Source organism: Fusarium solani, assembly GCF_023522795.1.
Source record: "Fusarium solani strain SB1 chromosome Unknown bctg00000000, whole genome shotgun sequence".
Classification (NCBI taxonomy): Eukaryota; Fungi; Ascomycota; class Sordariomycetes; order Hypocreales; family Nectriaceae; genus Fusarium; species Fusarium solani.
Genome location: NW_027072157.1, coordinates 1,693,591 through 1,710,855, shown reverse-complemented (window position 1 = coordinate 1,710,855; position 17,265 = coordinate 1,693,591). Strand labels below are relative to the sequence as shown.

The window sequence follows — 17,265 nt, the reverse complement described above, 5'->3', positions numbered from 1 at the left end:
CTTCCACGGTTTAATGAAAAGACAAACTGAACCCGTGGCGTAAATGAGATTCCACGTATCTAGGTGTAGGTGTCGCGACCCTGAGGCTGGGAGAAGAGGCCGAGTGGATTGAATCTTGATTGAATTTGAGTACATGAGAGGTATAGAGATACATCCAAAGTTGGCACGATGTGGTGGATTGCCAGTGTTCGTACCCGTTATTGCGGCCATCTTGAGCGCAAATGCCTGGATTCGGGATTATACTGATCTTGATTCATCTTGATTCTCGTGCCTGTTGGATGGAGAGTCTGTGTTGAGGCTCAGGGTAGTCACGTGACAACACCACCCTTCTTCCCCAACACGGAATACAAGAGAAAGAGTGAGGATCTACCTAACCAGGTCAATGCCTTGAAACATGTATTGTGTACCTGGGTGACTTAATTGTGCGCATGTCCCAGCAAAAATTCAGCCCAAGGTGTCGGCGTTTTTAAGTCATTCACTTTGCAGCATCTGTGCAACCTTTCGCCATAAACCAATCATTGGCTGACCTCGAACCTTGCATCTCCCCCCGGGCCTCATCATCAACCTGACGAATAGGGGCTCTGGGGAGAAAGATCGGCTAACAAGGGGGGAGGGAAAATGGGTTGGGGTAGTCTAGTGGGCTGTTCGGTAAGAACGGCACGGTCAGCCCGACTCTCTCTCAGGATTTTTACTCTTTTGCTGAAGTTACACGCCTGACGAGAGAGGCAAAGAGATTCGTCATGGGCCAGCCAAGCTTTCTATACTGGACCAGCTGGTCGACTGTGGCTGTGAATGTGGAACAGCGGCGTCATGACAAAAAGTTAGGAATGTGTCAGAGGCTGCATATTCCAATGCACTTGGCAGCGTGCATGAGTACCTAGGTAGAGTATCCGGTTTTTCGTAATAATAGCGAAAAAGAATTGTCCGTTTCTGCACTCCTGTTCTGAGAGTGTGGTATCCAGAATCGACAGGAATATCATCATCATGCCAACTGAGACCCAAGCCACAGCATTCTCCTCCCTCCTGCCGTCTTACCCATCATGGGTCACAGCCCCGCTAGAGCATCAGCTCCGGATTGGCCGATGCTGGCTCCAGGCCCCGTCATCGGGGGGAGCTTCCCTCTCCGGGGTCTGGGTGTGGCCGGATTTATCTCCGCTCGATGAGTGGCCAATGCCTTCCTTCTTTTGCGCAAGCTGAGGTTTGCCCGTGACCTCGATTCGAAGCTTTTTAGATCCGGCTACGCGCCCTTGCTTTCTTTTCTTACGCCTCTTCTTGTGCTCTTTGTACTTATCGCTTCTTTGCGCATCAGCATCGCGACAATCTCGCTCCTCCCTCTGGCGCATTCAGCTCATCTATCTTTACCTCGTATAGTAAATCGCATCCATCATGTCTGCCCAAGAATACTATGGCGGCGGCGGTGGTGGTGGCGGTGGTTATCCTCAACAGCCCAATCCCGTAAGCGGCCGAACGACAAACACAAACCATCGAGTCGCATCACACTGACTTCTTCCCTCGCAGTCCTACGGTCCCCCGCAAGGCCAGTACGGTCCTCCCCAGGGCCAGTATGGTCCCCCTCAAGGTCAATATTATGGCCCGCCCCAGGGCCAGCCTCCCATGCAGTATCAGCAAGCACCTCCTCCCCAGCAGCAAGGCGGTGGGAAGGGCGGCGGCAATTGCTTGACAGCCTGTCTCGCGGCGCTCTGCTGTTGCTGCGTGTGCGAAGAAGGCTGTGAATGCTGGTGAGTTGTACCCGTGGGTTTGCAGTAACAGCGCGCAGGCTGCCCAACTGTGTGTGCTGTGCGGCTGCGCCTCAACCCCATTGCCCCAACGCATAGGCCTCGCTGACCCTTGTCGCCATCGTCTAGTTTCGAATGTTGCGATTGTCTCTTTTAAACACAACCTGCCCACGAGTACAAGTCAAACCAATTGCCCAAGGACTTGCTATTATACGATGCCAATAACTCCATTTTACGTACACAACATGCGCGACTCGTCTTGGAAATGCCGTCACGAATACCCGCTTTACTTCTTGGTATATACCTTTTGCGACAATGGTGGATTGGATGGTGAAGAGAAGGGAGGAGAGAACCACGGGGGATATGCAAGATGCGACACACAATCAATCCTTGCTTGGTTAATGAAACTAGGAGTCAATCCTGAGAAACGTATCCATCACTGTAGAGCTTATGGAAGCAAGCTCATTTAAATACCAATTGTTCAGTTCATACCTGTCCGTTACCTTGCGACCAAGGTTCATTCACTGCATCTGAACTTGCCATGAGAAGACTGCTCTGGAAAATGCGTTTTGCATGAGAACTAATTTGCTTGCTTATTTTTACCATGTCATCACCACATGCTTTTCCCTCTCCTGAATGTTCTCCCATTGTGTTTGATGACTGCTATACCGCCCACACCACAAATTTACTGGTCAAGCTGCACGTAGTTGGCGGGGAAGAGACCTGCCTGTCCACCATAGTGTCCGAACCACCAGTCCTCGTCGGGGAACTCCAGGTTGGTAATAGTGGCGTCCTCGGGGAAGCTCAGCTCTATTGATAGTGTTAGCTTGTGTCAAAAGTAAAGAATAAGACCACATACCGTTATCTTCCGCGGCCTCGTAATCATACAGCGCAGTGGCCGTGGGTCCGGCGGCAGCCGGAGCCGCAGCAGGCGCCGGAGGCTCGGGCTCGGGCTCAGCCGCGGGGGCGGGGGAGGAGGTGGTGCGGCAGCAGCCGGCTCGTCATCTTCAACCACCTCGACGTAATTGCTCGGGAAGAGACCGTTCTCGCCTCGAGAGTTGGTACCCATCCACCAATCATCATCTACCATCTCAATGTTTGTCACATACTCTCCCTCAACCAGATCGATTTCGTTGTCCTCGGCCTTCTCGTAGTCGTACTGGATCACAGCGCGGTAACCGCCCTGAGCCTCCTCAGCGGGCTGTGCAGGGGCCACAGGAGCAGGAGCGGGAGCACGAACGGGCTCAGGCTCAGGCTCGGGTTCTGGTGAGGGCTCCCGCTCCAATGCGTGCGCGGCAGCCACAGCGCCGGCGCCGGCTACAGCCCCAACGGCAATGCCACCTGCTACACCGCCAGCAATCCGGGCCGTGGAAGAAACCTCCTTGTCACTGGCCAGATCCTCCTCCTTGGGCACATCGATCTGGCTGGGAGGGATAGGTGGAGGCGCACGTTGCTCAGGAGGAGTTCCAACGGGAGGCACTGGTCCACGGCTGACAGGAACAGCGACACGAGGAGGCGAGGGAGATCGTTCTCGCTCAGCAGCTGTCTGATACGCCGAAGGATCCTCTCGCTCGTCTTCTTGCTCGTCTGCAGGAGCAGGTCGGCTGGGCAGACCTGGAAGGGCAAAGCCGCCAGATGGTCGAGAGTTATCGGGGATAGGTGGCGGCGCGGCCTCTTCCTCTGCAGCACGATGCACGGGAGGAGTGCCAGCGCTGATAGGAGCCGTGTCCTTGAATCGATCTCGCAGAGCAGACACACCGCCTGAAGGAGATCCTGGCCCCTCCTCGCCTTGGTCCTCACCAGTGTTGTCCTGGCTCACTTGTCCAGGGATGCCTCGGCCGTAGTCTCCAGTCTGGACGGGGGCCCAGCTCTTTCCACTGTAGCCGCTCTTCCACTCGCTTCCACTCTTTTGAGGCTGGACGGGTGGTGTGCCGGTGGCGGCAGCGGTTACGCTGGCGACATCAGTTCCCCTCTCCTTGGCCTTTCGCTCGGCCCAAAGCTGAGCGGGGGTCTTGCCTCCTTGGTCCGCAAATGTACGGCTGGCAGCACCGACGGGGGCAGCCTTGGGAGCGGCGGGTGCTCCGAAGCCCAGGCCACCAGGTGCGGGAGCCTTGGTTCCCGAGAAGCTCGAGGCACCTCCGAACTTGTTGGCGACCTTGGGCTTGGGAAGCGATGTGAGACGCTCAGACTGGGCAGGCTGAGAAAAGGCAGTCATGCGCTCAGAGACCGGCCGCGACTCTTGTTCCTCGGCCTCTGCATCTCCAGCAGCAGGCTTTTGTGCCTTGGCTCGGATGGCGGCAATGTCAACCTTTCCAATGGGCTCATAGGCTCCCTTCACAGGAGTCGGGCGGTTGTCCTCCTGCTTTTGAGCCTGGGCACGAATAGCGGCGATATCGACCTTGCCAATCGGTTGGTAACCGCCCTTGACCACATCGGCGGGAGCCTCATTCCTCTTCACGGGGGCGTCGCCACTAGTCGTTGCTGTAGGCTGCTGGCTGAGGTGGGCCATGTTGACCTTGGTGGGCTTATAAGCCGACTCGACCTTCTCAAGCTGAGTCCTGGTGACAGGGGGAGCATCAGCGCCCCAGCCATCGGCATCGACGTTCTCCTCCTTCCTGGACCGAGCAGCGACGAGGGGGTTGACACGGCTCGATGTAGTTGGGGTGAAGACGGGCTTCGACTTGACGGGCGGGGGAGCAACGGCACGAGGGGCACCAGAGCTTCCTGCCGAGTACTTGGCGCCGGATGCATCGGCCACCTTTTGCATGATTGAGTCGATTTCGAGATCGCTCTCGGAGCGAGCTGTGATCTGGACGTGGTATCCGTGGAGGACCTTGGAGACGGCGGCCAGGTGGCTGGTGAAGTAGCCCTTAGTTCGTTCGGGGACGCCTCCTCCACACCAGGCGATCAGGATGCTCTTGGGTAGACCGCTGTTAGGGTCCTTGACCTTGGCGAATGCGAACTGGATGCGACCCTCGCTGAAGTCCTCAATCAGATCAGCGAGCTCACCGTCTGTAGTTGTGTTAGCGAATGGGGGCTCGGGGAGGTGTCAGTGAAGTGTGCCGTACCGCCGGTGCCTTGGACCTTGAGGATGCTCTCCTTGGCGCCGCTGTCCTGGAAGGCATTCAGGAGAGGGGCTTGGACGGAGAACAGGGCCCAGTGAGCATAGGTGGGAGAATCGGATGATGGCGGGGGTCCGTTGACGACGCCATTGTAGCTGCTCTTTATGGACGGGCCATTTATCGAGAGGTTTAAGGAAGCCATGGTTGTGAGAGTTGAGGGTTAGGTGATGAGAGAAGGTTGAAGCCGCGAGCTGACGGACGAGTTTGGATGACGGGGGTTGGGGGTGACGTTGACACCGTTGCTGCGGCGAGCAACTCCACACGGCGAGAGCTGGACAAAGCGGGCGGGAAAGAGGCGGTGGAATTCCGGACACGGAGCAACCGGAGATGGAGGATGAAGCTTCAAGGAAGAGCGCCCCTAGATACCTGAAGTCATACAGCGGTGGGGGAATCGCTGAAGGTATGCCAGGAGTCGGGACAGAGTTTCGAAGCTGGAACTGGAACTCGGTGGGAGAGAGTCACTCAGAGAGGAGTGGGTTACTGCCAACTCGTGGAGTGCAGCGTGTGGCTGATGATGTAGGTAGCTCCATCTGCCAGGTTCCTTTTGGCGCCCAACAGCTGGACAGCTGGTGGAGGGGCTTGGCCGAGTACAGGGCAGGTACCTACGCGGTGAGCTGAGGGGGCACACGGTCGCTAAGATGGCAGAAAGGGCTAATTTGACAGCCTAATTATAAGTAAACCAGAGGATAAATAAGATAAACAAAAGCATAATCACTTTCTAATGTTATGAAATTACTTATTATGATTTTCTTAAAATACTTAGGCCTTAAACCTAGCCTTTTTGCCATACTAATTAGAGAGTGTTGATTTGGTATCCCATGTTTTTTGACAAACGGGGGGTATGCACGTAAGCGGGACGTACGGTCTCATGCATCTAACCGGGTCCGATCTCTGGACCGGCACTCGGTCGGTCGCAGGGGAAGACGGCCAGCCAAACGAAATGACGCAAGTGCAGCATGAGAATTCGCACCTCTTCTGCTGGGTGAGGAATTGCCCCTCGGCGCCACTCGAGTCGGTACCCCGCCAAAATTCTACAGTACAAACCCGCCGTGCCTGCCTGCCCTTTTGACGTCGCTTGACTCGGGCGTGGATCGACGCCAAAACTCCAACTTCCAACCACATTCCGTCCAATTTTCCTTATCAGATCTAAACCCTGATACACCATCTAATTCCATAGTCCTCAACCGCCGCCATGTCCACCATCACCGAAGTCACCAGCATCCCTCAGTGGGAGCAGCTGCTCGCCTCCGTCCCCCCACTACTCTAGTTATCGTCTCGTTCCACGCTCCTTGGGCCGCGCCCTGCGCCCAGATGGCTACCGTCCTGTCGACACTCGCCTCCGAATATCCCGTCACCGAGCCTCCTGCCACAAAGTGGGTGTCTATCAATGCCGAGGAGCTGAGCGACCTCAGCGAGACCTACGATGTTACCGCCGTCCCATTCCTCGTCCTGCTGAGAAACGGTCAGGTCGTCGAGACTGTTAGCGGCAGCAGCGCCGTCAAGGTCCGAACCGCCATCGAGACGCAGGCGAAGCAGTCGGGAGAGGGCGCAGCGGCTGCTGATGCCCCCAACGGTATGGATGTCGACAACAACGCCGCTGCAGAGGAGGAGGATCCCGAAAAGAAGAAGGAGGAGCTCTTTAAGCGTCTTGGCGACCTTGTCAAGGCCGCGCCCGTGATGCTCTTCATGAAGGGCACTCCCAGTTCGCCTCAATGCGGCTTTTCGCGCCAGATGGTTGGTCTTTTGCGCGACAACTCAGTCAAGTACGGTTTCTTCAACATCCTGGCCGACGACGAGGTTCGACAGGGACTCAAGGAGTTTGCCGACTGGCCAACGTACCCCCAGCTCTGGATCGATGGTGAACTCGTCGGCGGATTGGACATTGTAAGTCACTCGCACAAAGTCTCCTGCGTGGCCAAACTAACAGCTCTACAGGTCAAGGAAGAGATTGGCAACGACCCCGAGTTTCTCGGCAAGTACAGCGTGAGCACCACCGCTGGCGCAGCGGCCTGAAAATGGAACATATTGCGAGAACACTTGTGCGCATCTTATTTCCACGACGTGAATGTGGCCCTCGCGAGTCTGCCGGATACTGTGCTGCTGAGGTATGAGTAGAATCTCTTCTCTTACAAGTGAGAGGTTCCGGCGGTAAGATATCATCAGGCCCTACGATGACGAAGTGATGGCATGTGAGAATGATGCGAAACTATGCATTCAAGGGACAATGGGAAGGGTTGTCAAGCCAAGGTGGAAGGATAATCATGGGGATTATGTGACCCCGGAACATTACTGGGCGCATGTTTCTTCGGCCAGCCGTGTAAATCTTCCTTTGGATGGTATCAAGTCGTGTCCAAAGGCTTCACGGGTCGTCGCGTTGGGCAGGGAGGGTTGAGTTGGTCATGACGGAGCCGATATTAACCGTTGTTTTGGCCCAAGTATCCGGAATAGTTATGAAAGCAAGGAGAGGATGAGCTAATGAGATATCTTTTGAGTCAGCAGCAGCGACATAAAAGCATAATCTTGTTCATGTTGCTTGATGCGCCCGTCCGTGTTGAAGCTGTGGAATGGCAATGATCGACCTGGGGCCGTGTGGAGTGACAAGCGCTGACAAATCCCGGTGATAATCGACGCCCGTCCTCCGAAATCCGTTTCTCTCTTGGTTTTAGGGCGATGGAGCTTTTAGGAATGACTCACAGCGAGAGGAGCTAGCGAGTGAGGAGTGGTCGGGCTTGTCTAGGATCCGACGGGTGCCAGCTGTTGATGGTCTTGGTGGTTCCCTTTGCAGGCATTGTGAGTATGGCTCACCCAAGCCCATGCATGGCATGGCGTTCGCTTGCAGAGCACAACGCCCTTCAACAGGTGTCGTTGTGATTCCATCTAGACTCGACCTCAACCTCGACCTCGACCTCGACCTGAGCAAAGAGTCTGTTGGTACCTGATACCTTGGCGAGATGTAACTTGTGATTCTGAAAGCCATGACTGATCAAGCAAGCAAGCAACCGAAGCAAGCCACGTCGGTCTATTCGGCCGAGTTGGAGCAATTCATAGCACCACCTGTCGAGTTAAACCCTGAAGACGTCGTCGCAGGCACCGCGAGGCATACGTAGGCTTATAAGTTCCCATGCCAAGCCGGTGTTCACGGCCTGACCTCGACGGATGACGGCGGGATTCCCGTCCGATTCCCGGTCAAGGCCTGGAAGCCACCGAAAGAAACTTGGCTTCAGCAAGGGTTCGACAAGGAGAGTTTCCCGCTTCTGCTGCCCTCAGGGAGCCAATGTAACCAGGATCTATGCGGCAGCCCCCCTTTGGCGTATCAACCCCACCATTGGGGATGCGTGAGGATGCTACTCGATACACGCGTAGCCTCTACTGTAGGGGTGCTAACATGATCCAGCTAAAAAATGTTGCCTCCGCTCTAGCCCGTCGCATTTAATAAGGCTGACGCTGACGTCCTTGACAAGATCCGAGAATCCTTTGCGCCTCTTGGGCTATTTCTTGTTTGCCCCTCCTTCTCTTTGAAGAAGCTCAAGCTCACGCTCATGTGAAAAAGAGGGAAAGAACAGGGGACGATCGGAAGCAACGACCCCTCCTTACCCTCCTCCATCCATCCATACCTTATCCTTTTTGATCCATCGACCATCTTGTCTCTTTGGTGGTTGGGCTCTCTGACTGCTTTCGCTTCGCTTCGTCATCCCTCAGACCGGCGCTCCCACAACGTTTTCGATATTTTTGCTGAGTGAGCGAGCGACCATCCATCCATCCATCCATCGCAAACCGACCTTTTCCGCCTCGTACAGTAGCTGCTTTTGCGTTCTCTTCGCCTTCGCGCCTATCGCCTCGCCCTTTTCTTCACCCGCCCGAGTCGGTCGATGCCGCGGCGTCTGTAGCTCTTCTCGCTGCCTCTAGCACACGCCCGCGACACCGAGCTCACCCATCCCATTGTTCGACCAATCTCCAGAACTGCCCGCCCATCGGCGATTCGCGCTGCGCTGCGTTCTGCTGCGGACCAGGAGGAGGGCTGTACTGTACACGCTACCTGTACTGTAGTTGTAAGGGCGCGCGGACATCTCGGAGCAGACAGACGCCACTCATCTCTTCCCCGGGCCATTGGAGGCGAAGCGGCTGCCTGGTTGTGACTCGGCATTAGGCGCTTGTGTCCCAATCCCCGACCCATCAGAAGGCCGCCGTGCTTGCAACCGACTCCCGGACCGGTACCTTGAAGGTGTTGCGCCCTATTGACTTCCTGCACGGAGGTCCGGTGCTCTCTAAGCCGGAAGCCCGGAGCTTCAATATATTCATGCCGGTTCCCTGAAGCTGGTCAGCTTCATTCTCGACCTGTTTCCTGCCTTAACGCCGGATCTCACCACCTCATCTGTCGAGATATACCATCTCGCTTCCTTTCTCCACAATGACCCCAACACCCCCCTCGACCAACTCCTCCCAGGGAGGTCGCTCTCCCGAGGAACAGTTCCGCGTTGTGAGGAAGAGGAATCGTGTACCTCTTAGCTGTTATCCTTGCAGGACACGCAAGTATGTTGTCCCTCATGAGTCTGTTGTGCACATGCTAACCTTGCTGACAGATTGTAAGCCCAAGCCAGAGATGACCACGTCAAGTCTTACTAACAATTTTGGCAGAAAATGTGACAGAAATCATCCTTGCAGTAACTGTACCAAGCGTGAAGGCATGGGAACAACATCATGTTCCTATGCGACGCCAGTTACTCGCAAGAAGAATCAAAGTCAAGGAGACTCAAGTCCAGATGACATGCAGAATCGTATTGACCGTTTAGAAGGCCTAGTTCTCTCTCTAATGCACGGAGGCGCCAATGTAGATGCTGCATCTGCCGCCGCTGCAGCGGCGACATCACGATCTGTCACGGACAGCGCATCCTCTGCCAAGGTCGGTCGGGGAGACGAGGCCGTCATGGCCGAAGACGACGAGAATAGCGACGAAGAAGAAGGACTGGCGACATCCTTGGGCTTCTTAAAGGTGGACACAGATAAGGGGAAGTCATTATACGTCGGGCAACAACACTGGCACACCATCCTCGCAGACATTTCCGAGGTGAAAAACTACTTCAACTCCCATAAAAAGGAGCTGGAGTCTAGTTATGAGCGAGTCAAGCAGTCAAAACCCATGGCTGCGCGCGAAGGACCAACGCTCCTACTGGGAGCCGTTCCAGCATCAGAGATGGAGATTCGTGCTGAACTACCACCCAAGTCAGCCGTCTTGGCGCTGTGCGACCGATACTTCAATTCTATGGACAACGCCGTCAACATCATCCACGAGCCAACGTTCAAGGAGCAGATGTTGAGGCACTGGCAGGATCCTTCCAAGACGCCAATCATGTGGCTCGGATTGCTCTACTCGGTTCTCTGCCTCGCCATGCTAAGTTTTCACAAAGTTGGCGACGAGCCGCCGGAGTGGAAGGGCCGGACGCTCGAGTTGGCAGCTGAATACCGGCTACGGACTGTACAATGTCTGATCAAGTCGGACTACACCAAGCCTGTCGAGTACACAGTCGAGACCATGATTCTCTACGTCTTTGGGGAGTATTCCTCTCGCTGGGATGCTGACCTGGGCTTGTGGTTGATTGTGTCGTTGATCACTCGAATTGCCTTCCGCATGGGCTATCATCGAGATGCAAAGTGGTTCCCGTCTGTGTCTCCTTTCCAAGCTGTAAGTTTCTCCTCTTTAACATTGGCAACTTGGCGTTCTTTGACTAACAGTTTGCTAGGAAATGAGGCGGCGGACATGGGCACTCGTTCGAATGTCCGATGTTGTCTTCTCACACCAGGTCTCCTTGCCCAGCATGATCTATGAGCATGACTGCGATACGCAGTTGCCCAATAACATCCGTGACGAGGAATTTGGCCCGGACACGAAACAACTACCGCCATCACGACCATCGACAGAACCGACCCCTATCGCCTACATGATTGCCAAGTCACGGCTATGTAACGAGCTGGGAAACATCCTTCAGGCTACGAATCAAGTGGGCAAGCATGTCCCATACGATGAGATCATTCGTTTCGACGCGAAGCTGCGGCAGATCATGCACGAACTACCGCCACACCTAAAACTAACCACACTGGAGGGCTCTCATGACCCAGTGACACTAATAATCGCGAGGTTCAACGTGGATATTCTTTATCAGAAGATTCTTTGTCTGCTCCACCGAAAATACCTTCCGCGGGCCAGGCAAAGCGCGAGATACGCCCACTCTCGAAGGGCCGCCATCGAGGCCTCCTTGACAGCTCTAGATCATCTTGCGGTCCTGTACCGCGAGTCGCAGTCCCGTGGAAGGCTGCGGTCAGTTAGTTGGTTCGTCAAGTCGATTGCTACCAAGGACTTCACACTTCCCGCGATGCTCGTCATCTTGGACTTGCACTTTGACAACATGGCAGCACAGTCTGGGACGCCACAAGATAACGAGGGAGCTTCCATGTGGAACTCAGAGCAGCGTTCTAGGATGATCGGAAGCTTGGAAACAGCAAAAGAAATCTGGAAGACGCTTGCGGATACGTCTATGGAAGCATTCAAGGCAAGCAAGATCATCGAGATCATGTTGGCCAAGATAAAGGATCCCTCGACGTGCGGCACTGAGCAGCCCATCATGCAATCAGAGCCGATGGCGGGCTTGACTGCGAGCATCGGCGCCGATACGTCACCGGCTATTGCCCCGGGTCTTATATCCCCCAACACTCTACCTGACTTCAATACCGGAATCAACCCCTTCTCGACACCAAACCAGGCCCCGTTCATGGGCATGGACTTTGGTATGACTGCCCCCGAGGGCATTGATTTCCAGACCGATGGGTTTGGCGCCGCAGCCCCAGCTTCTCCGTTTTCTTCCATGTTTGCCAACATGGGGACGGGGCAAACGACTTCTGGGATTGATATGGCTGCCAACTTTGACTGGGTAAGTTGAGCTTGTTATCAGTCCCCTACACAGATGTAACTAACCAGTGCAGAATGCCTTCGAGAACTACACGCAGATGGCCAACTGGGGAGCAGATCAGAGCTTCCAAATATACGGTGCAACAGGGGATCAATCGTCCCCTGAACAGTCCTCCTCGACAGGCGGGCGTAGTGGTAGCGCTTCTCAAGGACATGGAGGGGGTGGAGGTAGAGGGGGAGGGGATTTGAACATGCAATGATAGAGCGAGGATTCTTGTATAGTAATTGGGACTCGCACCTCATGTTGTGTATGTGTATGACCTGCCGCTGGACAAAGGAATAAAAAAGCAAACACTCCATTTCTAAACAAGATATTTTGCACCACATATGATTGATTAAATGCTGCCTCCCGTTGTCAATGGCTTGATGCAGCTGGAGTTGTCTAATGCCTGCTTACGTCATGCAGGAAGCCGTGTGGAGGGTGGGTCCTTCCTCAGAAACGAAGCTTTTCAAAGGTTTGCCGCCATCAAGCATCATCACACATCAGCGCGCGCCTTCTTCTCCTGCATCCCAAACACCAACACATCCATTCCATTGACACATAATCACCGTCGCCCTTTAATGTGCCCATCGCAAACTAATGGAGTGCAGAGATAGAGGAGGCATTTTCTATGCAACTCCGGCTATTTCTCCATTTCATTAGACTGCAACGAACGTATCTCCTTAGTTGCTACGCGCCGCCCCTCTGACAAGTGTTAACTGCCGCTCTCACATGCTTGAGGTTTTCCCAAGCCATTTTTTCCTTCTTCTGTTCTCCGCCATCCTGTTTCTTTCGTCTGGAGCTTCTGGATAGAAATGTCTTCTGGGTTGGAAAACATCGGGGCCAATCCCTTAGATGTGACGCTCACTCAAACAGCCTCAGGCGTCGATCACACCAACCGCGCGGATGTTGACATGACTGACCAACCCGACAATGAGGATTCCGACGCCTCCAGTTACGATCCTGCAGCTGCTCTATTCGACAAGATCACCCAGTCCAGTGGTACTTCTGGCAACAAGCGCAAATCACCCGGCTCCAAGGATCCCACCCAGCCCGACAACGTGAAGAGGGTAAGGCTTCAGGAAGACGGACCAGGCCATTCGAGAGAGCTCCCAAACTCTACGACGGACCGGGCAAAGCAGCTTCCAGCTGGGATATGGCAGCATATCTTCACTCTTGTTTCACCCAAGACTCTGGGCCGTTTGTTGTCTGTCAACAAACTTTTCCATACTTTTCTCAGTCCATCTTCCTCCACAGCTCCCCTTGCGCATCGCAATGATTTGCCCTCTGCTCTCCCACACTTGAAGCCTGAAGCAATATGGCAAGCCTCGAGACGCTTGTTTTGCCCTCGTATGCCTGCTCCGTTGAAAGGCAAGTCAGAGCTGCACATGTGGCGTCTCATCTGCTCTACAGCGTGCCAGTTTTGTGGTTCAAAGGGCGATTTGCAATCTTTTGATGCAGCCGATGAGTGGCATCGCGGGCCAGGCGCCAAGGGCGTCTCCCCGATTTTTCCGTTTTCTGTCTGTACCTGTGGAACTTGCTTAGTGAAGAGAAGCACAAAGGTCAGTCTTTCCCGTATCATGGCATGCTTCTATCTAACAGTCTTGATAGGAACTCGACGTCCTCCTGTCTTCGACAACCCCCTCACTTCTGCTTCCAGCTCTTCCTCCGATATTCGTGACTGACCAATTACACGTTCTACGTCCTCGTGTCATGCAAACTGGAGTTCTCCCCCGAACACGCAGGTGACAAAGTTCTATTGGTCAGAACACATTAATCAGATCAAGAATGAGTTTGAACAGGTCAAAGTATTGGGTTCCGCAGCCACTGAAGAATGGGTCAAGGGCTTAGAGATTCGGGGCAAGCAGGCTTTGGCCGACGCCTCGCGCTGGGAGAAGTGGGAGCTGGCTGGAGGGCTCAACCAGGTGCGAGTGCCTCTGAGTGCTACAAAGCCTGATCCTCCCAAAGCAGAGAACCTAGTACCAGTTGCATTTTCACCCAAGCCTCTTCCTGGCCATCATCTATCCAACTTGACTCGCGGTTATGAGGAGCGCCAAGACAAAGCTTCCAACCCGACCGAAATACCCAGCCTCGCAGGGAAGTCGGACGCACCCCTTCAACAACCTCGTCCCCTGGGACAACAGAAAAGAACCAAGGAAGAGGTGGCTCAGCTCAAGGCGCAGAGACGTGCCGACATTGAACGCCGTGCGATGCTTCTTGATCCTCCGCTAACTGCCAGTGTTCTGGCCCATATTCCGTCCTTCCAGGCAGCTCTACAGCTCATCACACCACTCGATGATAACGCATGGGAACTACTGAAGCCGCGTCTTCTTGCTCAACGATCAGATGCCGAAGTCAGAGAGAAGGAGAACACCGCGAATGCTCGGGCACTCCAAGACAAGCTCGTGACACAAAATGGAAGCAAGCCTGCCAGAGAACCGAGGGAAGTCCCTGACCAGGAGTGGGACGACATCCAGGGACCTGTGAGGGCTCGCATATCAGCATATGCGGACGAAATCATCAAGGGGTGGAACAATGGTGAGAAGGTTAAGAGGAAGAACACCCCGCAGTTTGCGGCAGACGTTCTGCTCTACGTTCGCAAGAGGTTCTATGCCGAAGTTGCCAAGGATACAGCTGCGGCTGTTGCTGCAGGAAAGGAGCCGATCGTAGAGCCGCCAGAAGGGCCATGGACCCAGAAGCTGACGCTGGAGAACATGAAGTGGGTATTCGACATGAAGGTCAAGCCGCGCACTGAGCAATTTCGAAAGGAGCTATTCCTTTGCAACGGCTGCAGCCCCAGCGGCAACCTCAAGTTCTTTGGTTTCGAGGGTGTGATCCAGCATTACGCAGCCAAACACACCGGTGTCCTTAGTCTGGGCAATGTTGTCGTGCATTGGAGGGCGGAATGGCCAGCGGTGCCTCCATTCAGTCCTGATCCACGAGCCATAGAGCTTGGTCAGTACGGGAAGTCTTCATCGCACTCGCTCCCGCAGACAGGTGCCACGGCCCAACAAGGATTTGCTGGCTATCAACCAGCTCCGCCAGCGGGATATGGTCCCCCTGGCTACAGCGCACCGTTCCCAGCACCTCCGCTTCATTACAGCTCTGGTCCGCCTGTCACTGTGCCACCAGCAGACTATGGCGGTGTTGGGCCTCATGCTTATGGAGCACCCTACTCGTCTGCGGCCTATCCGGACAGTATGACATATTCTTCCTATCCTCCACAGCTCTCTTCGGGGGCGGCATATGGCTCCCATGGCCAAACAAATGCCTACGTCGAACCACGCACATCGGGGGCCGGTTCGTATGACTACGGGTCATACCCCAACCTCCAAGGCGCCTTTGATTCTGGACGAGAAAAGGTTCCGTATAAGACACGACTTAATGCCATGGCGAAGATTGCTAAGGATACTTGGTTCAAACTGGGGGGTGTGAAGAAGCTACACCCCTCCATCAAGGTCTCTACAGTTATTCATCGTATAGCCAAGAAGTTCCAGAAAGATTACGATGAAGCAGCATCTCTATCAATGTTCGCAGAGGCATTGTCGAGTCACAAGGACATGCGCGCAGTTCGGGTTGCCAACGACATCTCGTGCAAGGCGTGCACCAGCAGGCGCGCATTCACCTTGGTCAACCTGGTCACGCATTTCATGAATCAGCACGTTGAAGGCCCTGAAGCTCAGGGACTGGCACCCATGGACTGGCGAGTGGACATGCTCTCGCTTCCAAACGAAGCCTGCTTGGCCAAGGTGAAGCGTAAGCTACAGAATAACCAAGCCGCGCATGCCGTTGTGGAGGATGCGATTCCATGGGCATTCGAGAAGTCGTTTATAGACAGATTCCTCCAGCAAGGCTCTTCGGAAGAGGAGCTGGAGACCACCCCAGTCGTGAAGCCGGGCGGTAAGCCAGACAAGAATCCAGCTGGGGCATCAGGGGGGCATGGTACACAGCAGCGTCAAACGCACAAAGCTCCCGAGGCCAATGATCGACCTCAACAACAACTCGAGCATCATCCAGGGCCTCAGTCTTCCGCGGAGAAAGCACCAGACACCAGTCAACCCCTACCCCGGACTCAACCCCAGGCACAAGCGTACGACAAGGCCACAGAAGACATACCACATCTTCGGCCTGCCAGCGAAGTTTACGGTGGCCACAAGAAAAGACGTGCTGTTGCGGTTCAGGAGCAACCTACAACTGGCACCTCCGTACAAGAGAGGCCTCGATCTGATCGTCAACTAGCTTCGGAATCTGAATCTGCCAAGCGAACCGAGCGAAGAGAAGTCAAGGTCAAGGCAGAAGATGTGTCAAACAATACACCATCTACATCCGCCCGACCCCGAAACCCGACGCATTGGCGCGATGAGCGCTCGCACGACTATCGCGATGCTCGGGAACAGCGCTATTCTGTCGCTGAGCCATCTGGGCCACGCGATAGGAGCGCTTCAGTTGGAAACCGACCTCAGGAATATCGGCCTCCTATTGACGCTCCGGTGGACGCAGCATCTGGATTCATTGAGGCTCGTAGGGGCAGTAGACAGGATCGGCCTGCCCTCGAGAATCATGGCCATGCGATTGAGGAGGAAGTTGTCTACGTCGACGAATCGGGACGCGAAATAGGCCGAGGGATGAGAGCCCGAGATACCCTGCCTCAGGAGACCAGATACGGCGTACCTGATGGTCGTGTCTTTGAGGATCATCGCTACGCTCCCTCTGGCTGGTATGAGGGCCATGATCCAACACGTTTTCGAACGCGCAGTCCTCTCCCACGATATGGGCAATCTGTACATCACTATGAAGCAGAGCATGCGCCTCATCGCGTCTACTACGACTATCATGACCACCGTGCAACATTAGGCCCCGGGGCCTATGAATACGTCGAGGTCCGAAGTCAATATGGCGACTACTTCATCAGACGACCTGTTCAACACGATGAGAGAGACTTCTACACCTACGACACTCGACCCCCCATGAGGGAGCAGAACGCCTATCCAGCTCCCCGAGCTGCTGAAGGGCACTTGAGCAGCCATTATGCCGCTGATCCTCGAGCATCTGTTGCTCCAGGTCGTGCTGCGGCCAGGCCCGAGTTTGACGACTACGATCCACGATATCCTTCGCCAGGCAAGGAAGAGGATGCGTATGAAGGGAATCAGAGATGATGAGCTTGCTTGTGTGGGGAAATGAATTGCTCAAGGAGGAAAAATGAGGATCACAACCATGTACAATAATCCAGCCACCCTGTATAACTAAACTACCAAATACAACATGACTACCATGATTATTCGGTGTATAAGTGAAGATAATCAAGTTAAAGTGGTAAGTTGATTGTATTCTGAGAGGACGACGAGCCGAATTTGTTTTACATAGATACAAGTAAGTCTTCCTCCTCTTCTTTCTGCTCGCGCCTTGGAAAGTAAGTTGAGTGACAACAAATCCGAATGCCAGCGGTGGTGTACAAAATAGACAACA

General features: G+C 54.5%; 4 protein-coding genes across 4 annotated transcripts; 3 read left to right on the top strand and 1 right to left on the bottom strand.

The window, feature by feature from the left end:
* Positions 1 to 1,386: 1,386 nt before the first annotated feature.
* Positions 1,387 to 1,743, top strand: MRS44_000540 (uncharacterized protein; the record flags this gene model as incomplete). Its single annotated transcript, XM_046275116.2, has 2 exons — positions 1,387 to 1,455; positions 1,519 to 1,743. 2 exons carry the CDS (start codon positions 1,387 to 1,389, stop codon positions 1,741 to 1,743), a joined length of 294 nt encoding a protein of 97 aa, XP_046139221.2.
* A 678-nt stretch (positions 1,744 to 2,421) lies between these two features.
* Positions 2,422 to 5,000, bottom strand: MRS44_000539 (uncharacterized protein; the record flags this gene model as incomplete). Its single annotated transcript, XM_065624092.1, has 3 exons — positions 2,422 to 2,544; positions 2,596 to 4,748; positions 4,805 to 5,000. The coding sequence occupies 3 exons, from the start codon at positions 4,998 to 5,000 to the stop codon at positions 2,422 to 2,424; spliced, it is 2,472 nt and encodes an 823-aa protein (XP_065479812.1).
* Positions 5,001 to 6,169: 1,169 nt separating this feature from the next.
* Positions 6,170 to 6,871, top strand: MRS44_000538 (uncharacterized protein; the record flags this gene model as incomplete). The annotated part of the gene is made up of 2 exons (XM_046280727.2): positions 6,170 to 6,742; positions 6,794 to 6,871. 2 exons carry the CDS (start codon positions 6,170 to 6,172, stop codon positions 6,869 to 6,871), a joined length of 651 nt encoding a protein of 216 aa, XP_046139223.2.
* A 2,395-nt stretch (positions 6,872 to 9,266) lies between these two features.
* Positions 9,267 to 16,955, top strand: MRS44_000537 (uncharacterized protein; the record flags this gene model as incomplete). The annotated part of the gene is made up of 7 exons (XM_065624091.1): positions 9,267 to 9,388; positions 9,521 to 10,538; positions 10,597 to 11,781; positions 11,834 to 11,987; positions 12,226 to 12,240; positions 12,676 to 13,319; positions 13,581 to 16,955. The coding sequence occupies 7 exons, from the start codon at positions 9,267 to 9,269 to the stop codon at positions 16,953 to 16,955; spliced, it is 6,513 nt and encodes a 2,170-aa protein (XP_065479811.1).
* Between the last annotated feature and the right edge of the window lie 310 nt (positions 16,956 to 17,265).